The sequence below is a fragment of the Aquarana catesbeiana genome, linkage group LG12, assembly GCF_042186555.1.
Source record: "Aquarana catesbeiana isolate 2022-GZ linkage group LG12, ASM4218655v1, whole genome shotgun sequence".
Taxonomy (NCBI): domain Eukaryota; kingdom Metazoa; phylum Chordata; class Amphibia; order Anura; family Ranidae; genus Aquarana; species Aquarana catesbeiana.
Genome location: NC_133335.1, coordinates 61,092,725 through 61,104,267, shown reverse-complemented (window position 1 = coordinate 61,104,267; position 11,543 = coordinate 61,092,725). Strand labels below are relative to the sequence as shown.

General features: G+C 45.2%; 1 protein-coding gene across 2 annotated transcripts in view; it reads left to right on the top strand.

Annotated features, from left to right (window-relative positions):
- Window positions 1-4,302: 4,302 nt before the first annotated feature.
- The window catches only part of FKBP10 (FKBP prolyl isomerase 10), a 29,092-nt gene continuing 21,851 nt past the window's right edge, over window positions 4,303-11,543 (top strand). The window contains exons 1-2 of one of the 2 annotated variants that reach the window (XM_073607902.1): window positions 4,303-4,429; window positions 4,555-4,816. In XM_073607902.1, the coding sequence (XP_073464003.1) occupies window positions 4,623-4,816 (194 nt within the window). In that variant the 5' untranslated portion in view covers window positions 4,303-4,429; window positions 4,555-4,622. The remainder of the gene's footprint in view (window positions 4,430-4,554; window positions 4,817-11,543) is intronic. The other variant, XM_073607903.1, reaches the window with a different exon arrangement.

Genomic DNA, 11,543 nt, shown 5'->3' with positions numbered 1-11,543 from the left:
GTTTTTAACCGGGTCAAAATCACACCGCATAGATGTGAATGACCTTCATTGGAAATAATGCTTTTTTCTTTAGATGATGCTTTTTGGATTGTATCTGATCCACATAGAATTCACATAAGTGTGAACTGGCACTCAAGCTCCTGAGTCTGTAGCTCTCCCCACAACTGTTCCTGCCCCTTATTGGGCTATGTGTCCATCAAAGTACACTATATGAAAGTGGCGTTTTGTGCACTAGAGTAGGATTGGCTGGGGGGTGTGCAAAGGGTTAATTCGGAGACTCCAGTAGTTAGGGCGCCAACGCTTTTTTTTTTTTTTTTTTTTTTTTTTTTTATTCATACACCTATCAGATTTTAAGGAAGAACAGTATTGGAACAACGATTGGTGTTTCCCAATTTGTAGCAGGGATCTGCATGATCACTGATTAAAGTAGATGGAATCCCGGTCACTAAGGGCTCGTTCGCACGTGCAGCTATTATTGACAGCCCTCTGAAGAGTGATTCATGGTGGACCACTTTTCAGAGGGCATATGCCAGGCCTTCAGGCAGCAATAATGGAGACTCTACCTTTTGAGATGAAGCACAGCCTCACTGCCGCTGCACGTGTACAGCCCTGAGCGGCTGCTTTGACATGTTCAGGTGGGCGTTCGGTAATCTGATGGATCCGCTGCCCATGCAAATGAGCCTCTAAATTACATTAAAAAGTCATTTTTAAAGCTGAACTTCAAGCATACACCAATCCAGTCTGTGATCTTCCGGGTTCCACTCAGGTTCAATGCAAGCAACTCCCCCTCTGAACACAGAGGATCCTTCGCTCTGCGCTACCGCCATTCACAGAAGGCCTTCTATTTCTACTTTTTTTAAAAAAATTTAATTTTTAAAATTTTTTTAATGTATTTCTTTTCTTTACAGTATCTTTTGTATTTTTACTAGGTCTTGGATGAGGTGGAGATGGTAACATCACCACCCCTCTTCTCCACCTCACCCAGCCAGATAAGTCCTCGTATTCTTTAAAAAAAAAAATCCAAGGTGTACTGTGAACGGCGGCAGCTCAAAACGAGTGACCCCCTGTGTTCAGTGGGCACTCGGCACAGGATTTATTATTTATTTATTAAAAATGGCAGTTTTGATAAAAGACAAAGATTTGGTTTTATGTAATTTAGTATTTGTACAGTGTGTGTGTGTGTGTGTTTGTGTGTATGTATGTATATATATATATATATATATATATATATATATATATATATATATATATATATATTAGTATCTCACAAAAGTGACTACACCCCTCACATTTTTGTAAATATTTTATTCTATCTACAGCTTGTATAACAGTGTAAATTTGCTGTCCTCTCAAAATAACTCAACACACAGCCATTAATGTCTAAACCGCTGGCAACAAAAGTGAGTACACCCCTAATGTCCAAATTGGGCCCAAAGTGTCAATATTTTGTGTGGCCACCATAATTTTCCAGCACTGCCTTAACCCTCTTGGGAATGGAGTTCACCAGAGCTTCACAGATTGCCACTGGAGTCCTCTTCCACTCCTCCATGACGACATCACCGAGCTGGTGGATGTTAGAGACCTTGCGCTCCTCCATCTTCCGTTTGAGGATGCCCCACAGATGCTCAATAGGGTTTAGGTCTGGAGACATGCTTGGCCAGTCCATCACCTTTACCCTCAGCTTCTTTAGCAAGGCAGTGGTTGTCTTGGAGGTGTGTTTGGGGATGTTATCATGTTGGAATACTGCCCTGCAGCCCAGGGAGGGGATCATGCTCTGCTTCAGTATGTCACAGTATATATTGGAATTCATGGTTCCCTCAATGAACTGTAGCTCCCCAGTGCTGGCAGCACTCATGCAGCCCCAGACCATGACACTCCCACCACCATGCTTGACTGCAGGCAAGACACACTTGTCTTTGTACTCCTCACCTGGTTGTTGCCACACACGCTTGACACCATCTGAACCAAATTAGTTTATCTTGGTCTCCTCAGACCACAGGACATAGTTCCAGTAATCCATGTCCTAAAGCTGGCCATACACCTATAGATTATCTGCAGATTTTCTATGGTTAGATAGAAAATGTGCAACAGATCTCTTCATGTTCGCTAAACTGTGTGGATGGAGGAATCTCCCACTTTTTCCATCTAACCATAGAAAATCTGCAGATAATCTATAGGTGTATGGCCAGCCTTAGTCTGTCTGTCTTCAGCGAACTGTGGGCTTTCTTGTGCATCATCTTTAGAAGAGGCTTCCTTTTGGGACACCAGCCATGCAGACCAATTTGATGTAGCGTGCGGCGTATGGTCTGAGCACTGACAGGCTGACCCCCTACCCCTTCAACCTCTGCAGCAATGCTGGCAGCTCTCATACATCTACTTCCCAAAGACAACCTCTAGATATGACGCTTGGCACGTGCACTCAACTTCTTTGGTCGACCATGGCGAGACCTGTTCTGAGTGGAACCTGTCCTGTTAAACTGCTGTATGGTCTTGGCCACCGTGCTGCAGCTCAGTTTCAAGGTCTAAGCAATCTTATTATAGCCTAGGCCATCTTTATGTAGCGCAACAATTCTTTTTTTCAGATCCTCAGAGAGTTCTTTGCCACGAGGCCACGGTGAACTTCCAGTGACCAGTATGAGTGAGTGAGAGCGATAACATCAACTTTAACACACCTGCTATCCATTCACCCCTGAGATCTTGTAACACAAACGAGTCACGTGACACCGGGGAGGGAAAATGGCTAATTGTTCCCAATTTGGACATTTTCACTTAGGGGTGTACTCACTTTTGTTGCCAGCGGTTTAGACATTAATGGCTGTGTGTTGAGTTATTTTGAGGGGACAGCAAATTTACACTGTTATACAAGCTGTACACTCACTACTTTACATTGTAGCTAAGTGTCATTTCATCAATGTTGTCACATGAAAAGATAGAATAAAATATTTACAAAAATGTAACGGGTGTACTTACTTTAGTGAGATACTGTATGTGTGTGCATGTGTATATATATATATATATATATATATATATATATATATATATATATATATAGCACTAACTCTCGGTGGAGCTGCTGGTTTAAGCGGGCTTGTTACCCTCGCTCTCCTTCCCTCTGTTTTACCGGCACCGGGTCTAGGGTTCCGTTGAGTTTACCTCTGGACGATACACGCACCAACACTTGAATACGTTTTCAATGCTTTATTAAACGACTTACTAAGGAAGTAGCAGGAAAGAGGCAGAAGGGAAACTGCAGAAGAAACTCAAATATCTTCTTGTAAGGTTCTTGACAAATGTCCTGGTAGAATTTGGATATTACAATAGAATGCGCTCCCCTCGTGGGACACACTCTTTGCTCGCCTGGATAGGCCTCTCTCACTTGCCTAGCAGCCAGTACGTAGCACGAACAAAAGTCTCTGTCACAGACTTGTTTGGGATAAACCCGTACGATCCTCTGCCACAGGATGTATCGGTTTTCTGCAATGAACGTCAGTCACAGTGCTTGAACCTTTAAGCCAACCCGGCAACACTATGCTGTATAGTTACTTTTAGGATACGTCCTCCAACCGAGTCACCAGGCCCCTCTCCAGACCAGCACGCTGCGTGATCCCTCCATGACGGGTCCTCCCCTGGGATCTCCTCGGTTGTCCAGCTTCTTCCCTTCTGGATAGACAGCTCAGGACCATTCCTCGGCTGCTGTGGTAGGCCCCAGACAAGCTTCTGGGCCCACCCCTGCGCCGCAGCGGCGTGGGCCTCTGGAACGGAGGACCATGAGATTGCTCTCTAATGCATATCTGTCGGACAGGAGGGCCAGCAGGTGGCTGTAAAACGAACCCCACAATATGGCGTCTGTCCCATAAATACCCTCGCCCAGAATGCAACTCGGAGGACCACCTCCACCGAGTTGTCTCCGGGACAGAAGAGCATCCATACGCTTCGACACGATGCCCTTCCAACACTGACCAGTGATAACAGCGACACCCACCGGTCAGTCTGGAAACACACACAACGTCAGCCAAGCTGGAACAGAGGCAAACTTAACCTATTTAACAAACAAGTTACTAAATTTACCTAACATATGGTAGATCGCAAATCTACCAGCGCTACATACATATATATATATATATATATATATATATATATAAAAAATGTCTTTTTTTTACATTTAATTTTTATTGTATTTTATTTTAACTTAATTATTAGAAGTATATTAACTTCCTATCTTTAAAATCCCTTTTCTACATGTGTCATTCACATTTTATTCATTTGTTTCCAAGCTGCGCTAGGACCCTGCGCATGTCCCGTACTCTGCCAAGTCCCACCTTCTCCCCCCTCGCCCTTTCTCTTTTCCTCTAAATCTAATCCTTTATTTTTCTTGCACACAAGAATACTAGAAAATACATGACTTTTCATCCAAGGTTTGATAGTCCAGGTTGTAGACCCTAAATGTGCTTTTCTGTGTCTCTCACTTTTAGGAAAACTCCCAGTCCCCTCCCCCCTTCCCCCCTCCGCCTGAAGCCCCGCTTTCCACGTTAACAAAAATTCCTTTCTAACCAGGGGCTTGGCAGTCAATGAAGGGAAGTAGAACATCTCACTGAAGACTGCAGTCATCTCCCTCTCCAGCCATGATCTTCAGCAGCCTCCTAGTCTGGATCCAAGTCCTTATTTTGTGCGTTTCCTGCGATTCTGGACCTCTTGAAGACGTGGTCATAGACCGTTATGATGTCCCTAAGATCTGTCCCAGAGAAGTGCAGATGGGTGACTTTGTCCGCTACCATTACAATGGCACCCTGAAAGACGGGCTGAAGTTTGATGCCAGGTAAGACACTCTTTGTATTAAGTGGATTGCACCTTTTGGGGCTTATTCTCATCACTCATGTTGGGATGTAGGGATTCTCAGTGTAGTTACAAAGCAAAGACAGGGCAATAAGCCTCCTTTCTCTTGTCAGTTTGTACCACTGCACAAAAATTCTGCACAATGTACTTTTTTTTATTTTTTATTTATTTTTTTTCAGCGCATCGGATTGCGGCGCAAACCACCGCATCCCTGCTTCTAACTAGAAAACAAAAGTGCGATACAATGGGATCTGTGGTCTTCCCAGTGCACATCAGCAGCCATGTGATGGCTCTTATGATATTAGTTCACCTTCTCATTTTAGTTATCTAGAACTTCTCCCAGACACCATCATACATAACGATACAGTGCCGAGAATGTTCAAAGTTGGTTCCCGGGAGTTGGTTGGGACCAGAATTTGGCTTAGTAGTTCCCAACCTGGAAAAAAAAAAATTGCAGAAAAGGCAGTGGTGTGGCCCCTGTTTTTAAACCTGGTCGGGAGAACGGTTAACAGGCAACTAGGACATGGCGTTCTAGGGGATGGCAGGGAATGGGTGGTCCTGCATGATATCTGTCCAATAGGAGCCTGAGAGCAGGACACGTGTGCAAGACCACGCAGGTGCCATTAACCAAGGCCTACTTGAAAGTCTTTGTCACTGCCACTCCAGACTTAGCCCAATACACTTCTGCTCAGGGTCTTGTTGGCCACGAGTCTACTACTGCATCCTCCGTAACCCAGACACCCATCATGGAGGGATGCCTAGCTCTCAACCCACAGCAACCCTGAAACCCCAGAGATGCCCCAAATCCAAGGTCACAGGCCACACTCCAAAAAGGCTCTAAGATAATATTAGACACACCACTGCAGTATGGTAAACACTAAAGAGCACTTTTAGCTACCTGGGAGTCCTGACTCTTGCACCCCCACACCAGACTTAGCCCGATCCACCTCTACTCAAGGTCTCATTGGCCACCAGTCTACTACGTGCTCTATCTGCATCCTCCATGACCCAGACACCAATCATGGAGGGATGCCTAGCTCTTTAACCCACAGCAAACCTGAAAACCTAGAGAAGCCCCAGATCCAGAGTCACAGGCCACACTCCAAAAAGGCCCTAAGCTAATATTGGGCACACCCCAAAGAGCACTTTCAGCTACCTGGGAGTCCTGGCTCTAACCCACCTCCACTCAGGGTCTCCCCGGCCACAAGCCTACTTTGTGCTCCATTTGTATCCTCAATGGCCCAGACACCCATCATGGAGGGACGCCTAGCTCTTCAACCTAGCACAGCAACCCCTGAAACCCTAGAGGAGCCCCCAGATTCAGGGTCACAGGTGCATTACTGGAGCCTCCTCCCCAAGATGACCTTACAGAGATCTTTCAGCAAGCTGGACATTTTTGCAATAAACTGAACTTATTTGCATCAGAATACAGGTTGTCTAAATTGATTGTGGCAGGCACTGCTAAAATGTATTACATACTGTGCTGACTTAGGGGGTTGCCATAAAATCTGACTGTACAATCAACCTTAAGGTGACCATACTTTATACAATATACCATCAATTATGTAAAGCCTGCCAGATTAGGTACAAATGCACAAAAGGTTTATTAGGCCTGTCCCTATATTGTATAGCTTTGGTAAAGCTCAAGGAGATTTGTACAATCAAATTGTAATGTGTGTGCTGAAATTTAAGCAGAAAATTAGGTTTATCTCTGCTAGACTGAGCACTGAATTGGGATTTATTCCTTCTATCTTCTTGGGACAATGTTGTAATGTGAGGCCTGTGTTTGGTTTGTATAAACAATGACTTCTGCAGATGGTGATACAAGGGGCAGATGTGGGAAAACTTGTCATACTTTGACAACCAAGGACCCTCCAGCTGCTATTGCACTACAAGGCCCAGCATGCCATGTAATAGGCAGGCAGCATCCTTTTAAATGGCTGTCTAGTGGCCTGGATTGACAGTATGGCATTGGCCAGAAGCTCTAGGAGGTTTGTGGGATGGCAGGCTAAGTCCTCTGTCCTAGTTGGGTAGGTTGACCAGAAGCTTTAGTAGGTCTGTGGGATGGTGGCCTATATCCTCTGGCCTAGTTAGGCAGGTTTGCCAGAAGCTCTATGAGGTTTGTGGACTGTTGGCCTATGTCCTCTGGCCCCCATAGAAGTTAGGTAGGTTTGCCAGAAGCTCTAGGAGGTCTGTGGGATGGTGGCTTATGTCTTCCTTAGAATCAGTTCCTAAACTGGCCATATGTGGCTTTATTTTGACACACACACACACACACACACACACACTTCTTTAAGCTGTCCTCACACTATACAATCTGATTATACAATTTCCTTTAGACCTACCAACAAGTGTGTAGTGTGAGGGCCTTCCTCATTGGGGATAAATTGTATGGATTGTTTGGGTAGGTCCTTACATTGACCACCTTTTTAAGCTGACCACACAATGTACAATTTGATCCTCTTTAGACTTTCCAACAACCGTATAAAATAAGGGCCTGTGTGGTTGGATGTAAACAAAAGATTGTTTAGGTTTGTCATTATTATACATATGGATTGTAGTGTGCGTGAGTACCCTTAGATTTACCAAAACTATGCAGCATGAGGACCTACTTCCATTGGATAAAAGTTAAATGCTACATACGTGTTGGCAGATCCATTCATCCATGTTACAATCTGAATCTACCATCTCTTGAACCCTTTTCAGGGCGAGTGAGCCGACCCTTTAAAAGTTTGTAACGCCATTAGTCATTACATGGGGTTCCCAGTCATGTGATCACTGCGATTGGCTGTTGGTGACCATGTGATCAGGAGCCCACCCCACTGGCTCATAAATTGTGACCATCCTGTCAAGCAGGCCCTTGTACTACATAGTTGCTGGTAGATCTAAGGGAGATTGTACAACCAGAATTAAATGATTCTGATCGACCCAAGTGGAAAATTTAAATCGTAGGAAAGTAGATAATTCAATAAGATCATCATTAAGGATGAGTTCCGGCGTGTTCGCACAGCCCACGTGCAGAGCCCGCCAGGAAGTCGGCACTGCGCTGCACTAATCACAGGCAGTGAGACATTGTCCCGATCTCTGCAGGCGCACATCGGGACAATGTCTCACTGCCTGTGATCAGTGCAGCGCAGTGCCGACTTCCTGGCGGGCTCTGCACGTGGGCTGTGCGAACTCACCGAAACTCATCCTTAATCATCATCAAACATTCCCTTCCATCGTATTTTCTCCTTGACAGATCAACAGTTCTATTCTATATAAAGTTGTTCCATGTATGGCCAGCAGAAATCTGATAAAGATTGTACCATCCAGTTGTAGTGTGTGACCTGCTTTACCCTGGCCACACACACAATACGATCTGATTGTACAATGTTCTTTAGGCACCCTATACAATCTGATCATACAATCAACTTTAGCTCTACCAAAATGATATAGTAGGAGGACCTACCTCTTCCATCCAATCAAATCGTATCCAATCAGGCAGGCCCTTGCACTATATACTTGGTAGATTTCATGGAGATTGTACATGTGTGGGGAGCTTTCCGTCTACCAACAAGTATGTAGTGCAAGGGCCTGCCTGATGCAATACAAATTGAATGGATTGTGTAGGTTTGGCATTATAACAGTTTTAGTCATCCTTTAGGAACATTGTACAATCTGATTGTATAGTGTATGGTCCGCTTTAGAATGTGAGGGCCAATCGAAAAAATCTATTCGACTTTCAATCAGGTGCACCCACTACTTGGTTGTTGGAAGATTTAGGAGATGGTACAATCTGATTGTACAATGTATGGCCATCTTTAGTGTTGCATTGCGGAATGCAGTGGCCTGGTTATCGGTAGAATATATCCTGCGCAGTATTACATCTGATACGTTTAGCATGTTCCATGGAGTGTTTTTCTTGCTGCCCCTCCCCCGTCTGTACATGGAGGCCACGGGTAGTAGTACTGACAGTGTACACAGCTGGAGGGGAGCGCAGTGTGTGGGGGGAGCTGGGGGGGAGCCGGCCAGCTTCTGTCTATTTGTAGACGTGGCTGAGCCAAGCTGTGCCTGCAGCACAAAGAAGACCACATAAGTCTGTACAGCGTCATCCCTCTTCACCCCACTAGGGGGCTCGATCACACAATCACAGGGAAACCTAAAGGAGAGTTGAAGAAAACACACAAGGAACTGGGTTTTGATCCATAGTTGGAAGATATAATAAGTTATTGATTGCATCTCTGTATCCACCATGCAACCTCAAACTCCAATCAATCCAAATATGATCGTATGACCAATCAATTCAGTTTGATCTAATCCAGGGGTCTCCAGACTTTCTAAACAAAGGGTCAGTTTGCTGTCCTTCAGACTTTAGAGGGGCCGGAATGTGGCCAGTGGGAGTAGAAAATGTCCTGGCGTCCGCAACAATGCCCCATTATTGGTGTTTGTGAAAGGAATAGTACCCCATCGTCGGTGACAGCGGGAGGAATATTGCCCCATTATTGTCAGTGGGAGGAATAGTCCCCTGTCACCGTCATTGGTTTTAGCGGGAGGAATAGTGCCCCGTCGTTGGTGCCAGTGGGAGGAATAGTGACCCGTCGATGTCAGTGGGAGGAATAGTGACCCGTCAGCATCAGTGGGAGGAATAGTGCCCCGTCGTTGGTGTCAGCGAGAGGAATAGTGACCTGTCAGCATCAGTGGGAGGAATAGTGCCCCGTCGTTGGTGTCAGGGGAGGAATAGTGACCCGTCGATGTCAGTGGGAGGAATAGTGACCCGTCAGCATCAGTGGGAGGAATAGTGCCCCGTCGTTGGTGTCAGCGAGAGGAATAGTGACCTGTCAGCATCAGTGGGAGGAATAGTGCCCCGTCGTTGGTGTCAGCGAGAGGAATAGTGACCTGTCAGCATCAGTGGGAGGAATAGTGCCCCATCGTTGGTGTCAGCGAGAGGAATAGTGACCTGTCAGCGTCAGTGGGAGGAATAGTGCCCCGTCGTTGGTGTCAGGGGAGGAATAGTGACCCGTCGATGTCAGTGGGAGGAATAGTGCCCCGTCGTTGGTGTCAGGGGAGGAATAGTGACCCGTCGATGTCAGTGGGAGGAATAGTGCCCCGTCGTTGGTGTCAGGGGAGGAATAGTGACCCGTCGATGTCAGTGGGAGGAATAGTGCCCCGTCGTTGGTTTCAGTGGGGGAAATAGTGCCCCAAGGGCAAGCAAAAGACCACATCTGACCCCTGGGCCACAGTTTGGAGACCACTGATCTAAACCGATGTAAATGAAACCGGGAAGTTATGGCTATTTGACATTTCGATCGTTTTGACAGTTGGATGTTGCAATTGAAGCGTGTATGGTCACCATTAGATTTTGTGGCATTCGTAATTTTTGTTTCAGGATTTTTTTCTGTTTTTGTTTTTCTTGGTGATCCTGCTGGAAACACACTTCCTGTCATAGGGTGACAATACTGACTCGCGCATACACGTAGAGGAGCAACATTTTCACCAAAGGGCAGAACTACAGAGCACCTCCCCTGGCCCCTTGTTCACATCATAGGGGAGGGATCTTCTTTAACCTGGCCATAGACGGCTCAAATGTCATCTGATTCCTGCTGAATCAGCCAGAATTCAATCCATGAGTGACCCTGCAAGCATCACCCAGGTTGACAAAAGTTATTTTAAAATATCGACTGAGCTGAAAAATGATTAGATTATCCTATCCTAGCAAATTCAGCCATTGTTTAGCAGCACTAGTATATTGTAGCAAGTGACAGCCATTCCAACAGATTCCCAGATTTACCCAAATTAAACCTTCCAATACTTTCCAACCCTCCGTCAATTTGAGGTCCATGAGCTCCTTCACCAGAATTGGTATCTTTTCCACTTCTTCCAGGTTCAGGATCTTCAACCATCTTTACATTCAAGCCAGGATGACGTAACTCCTGCACATGTGCACGGCAGCTCATTCATCCCGTCACTGAGGTGTGCCAAGAATATATACCAAGCCCCATGTTTTCTTCTCGGGTCGATTGTTTTTCATTCATATAGAACAGAGTGAACCAGGAAAATACCACATTATGGCCACTAGATGGAGCCAACACTTAAAGGAATTAAATACTTATTTGCTATGATCATCCGCTATATCTAGTGGCCATAATGCTGTGTTTTCCTGATTCACTCTATAAACAACATTTGACTTGTAGAGATATATTAGCCCAATCATATTCACCTTTGTCCCATTTGCAAAGAACAAATGTGCATGCAGTTTCACAGGGGAAATAGCTCTGCTATTATATTTTATTTATTTTTTTTTAAATACACCTCTTGATCAATGTTATTCCGTTTTTTTCTTATAAATAAAATGGTTATTTTCCTACATATTATAAAGTGAAAACTGAACTCCAGGTAAAAAGGTGCAACACAAATATTAAAATTGTTTTAGCTGCCAAAGGATGTGATCTTATAACCAGTGATCTAGGTAGCCCACCAGGTCCTGGACCTCCACTGAAGCAGGAACAGCACCCCTTGGTCAAGAACACACCCCACAACTTGGCATTGGACAAAGGAGCAGCAGCACCAAGAGAAGGTCACCCCTCTGCTCTCTCCTGCTTTCAACATGTTTGCTGTCAGCACATGATCATGCAGCAAAGGACTCCTCTAATCCTGGCTATAGGTGGACAGTGGACACCATGGGCACATTGAATTGTCTATATTGGTCCCTTCCAACCTTTCCCCCTAGG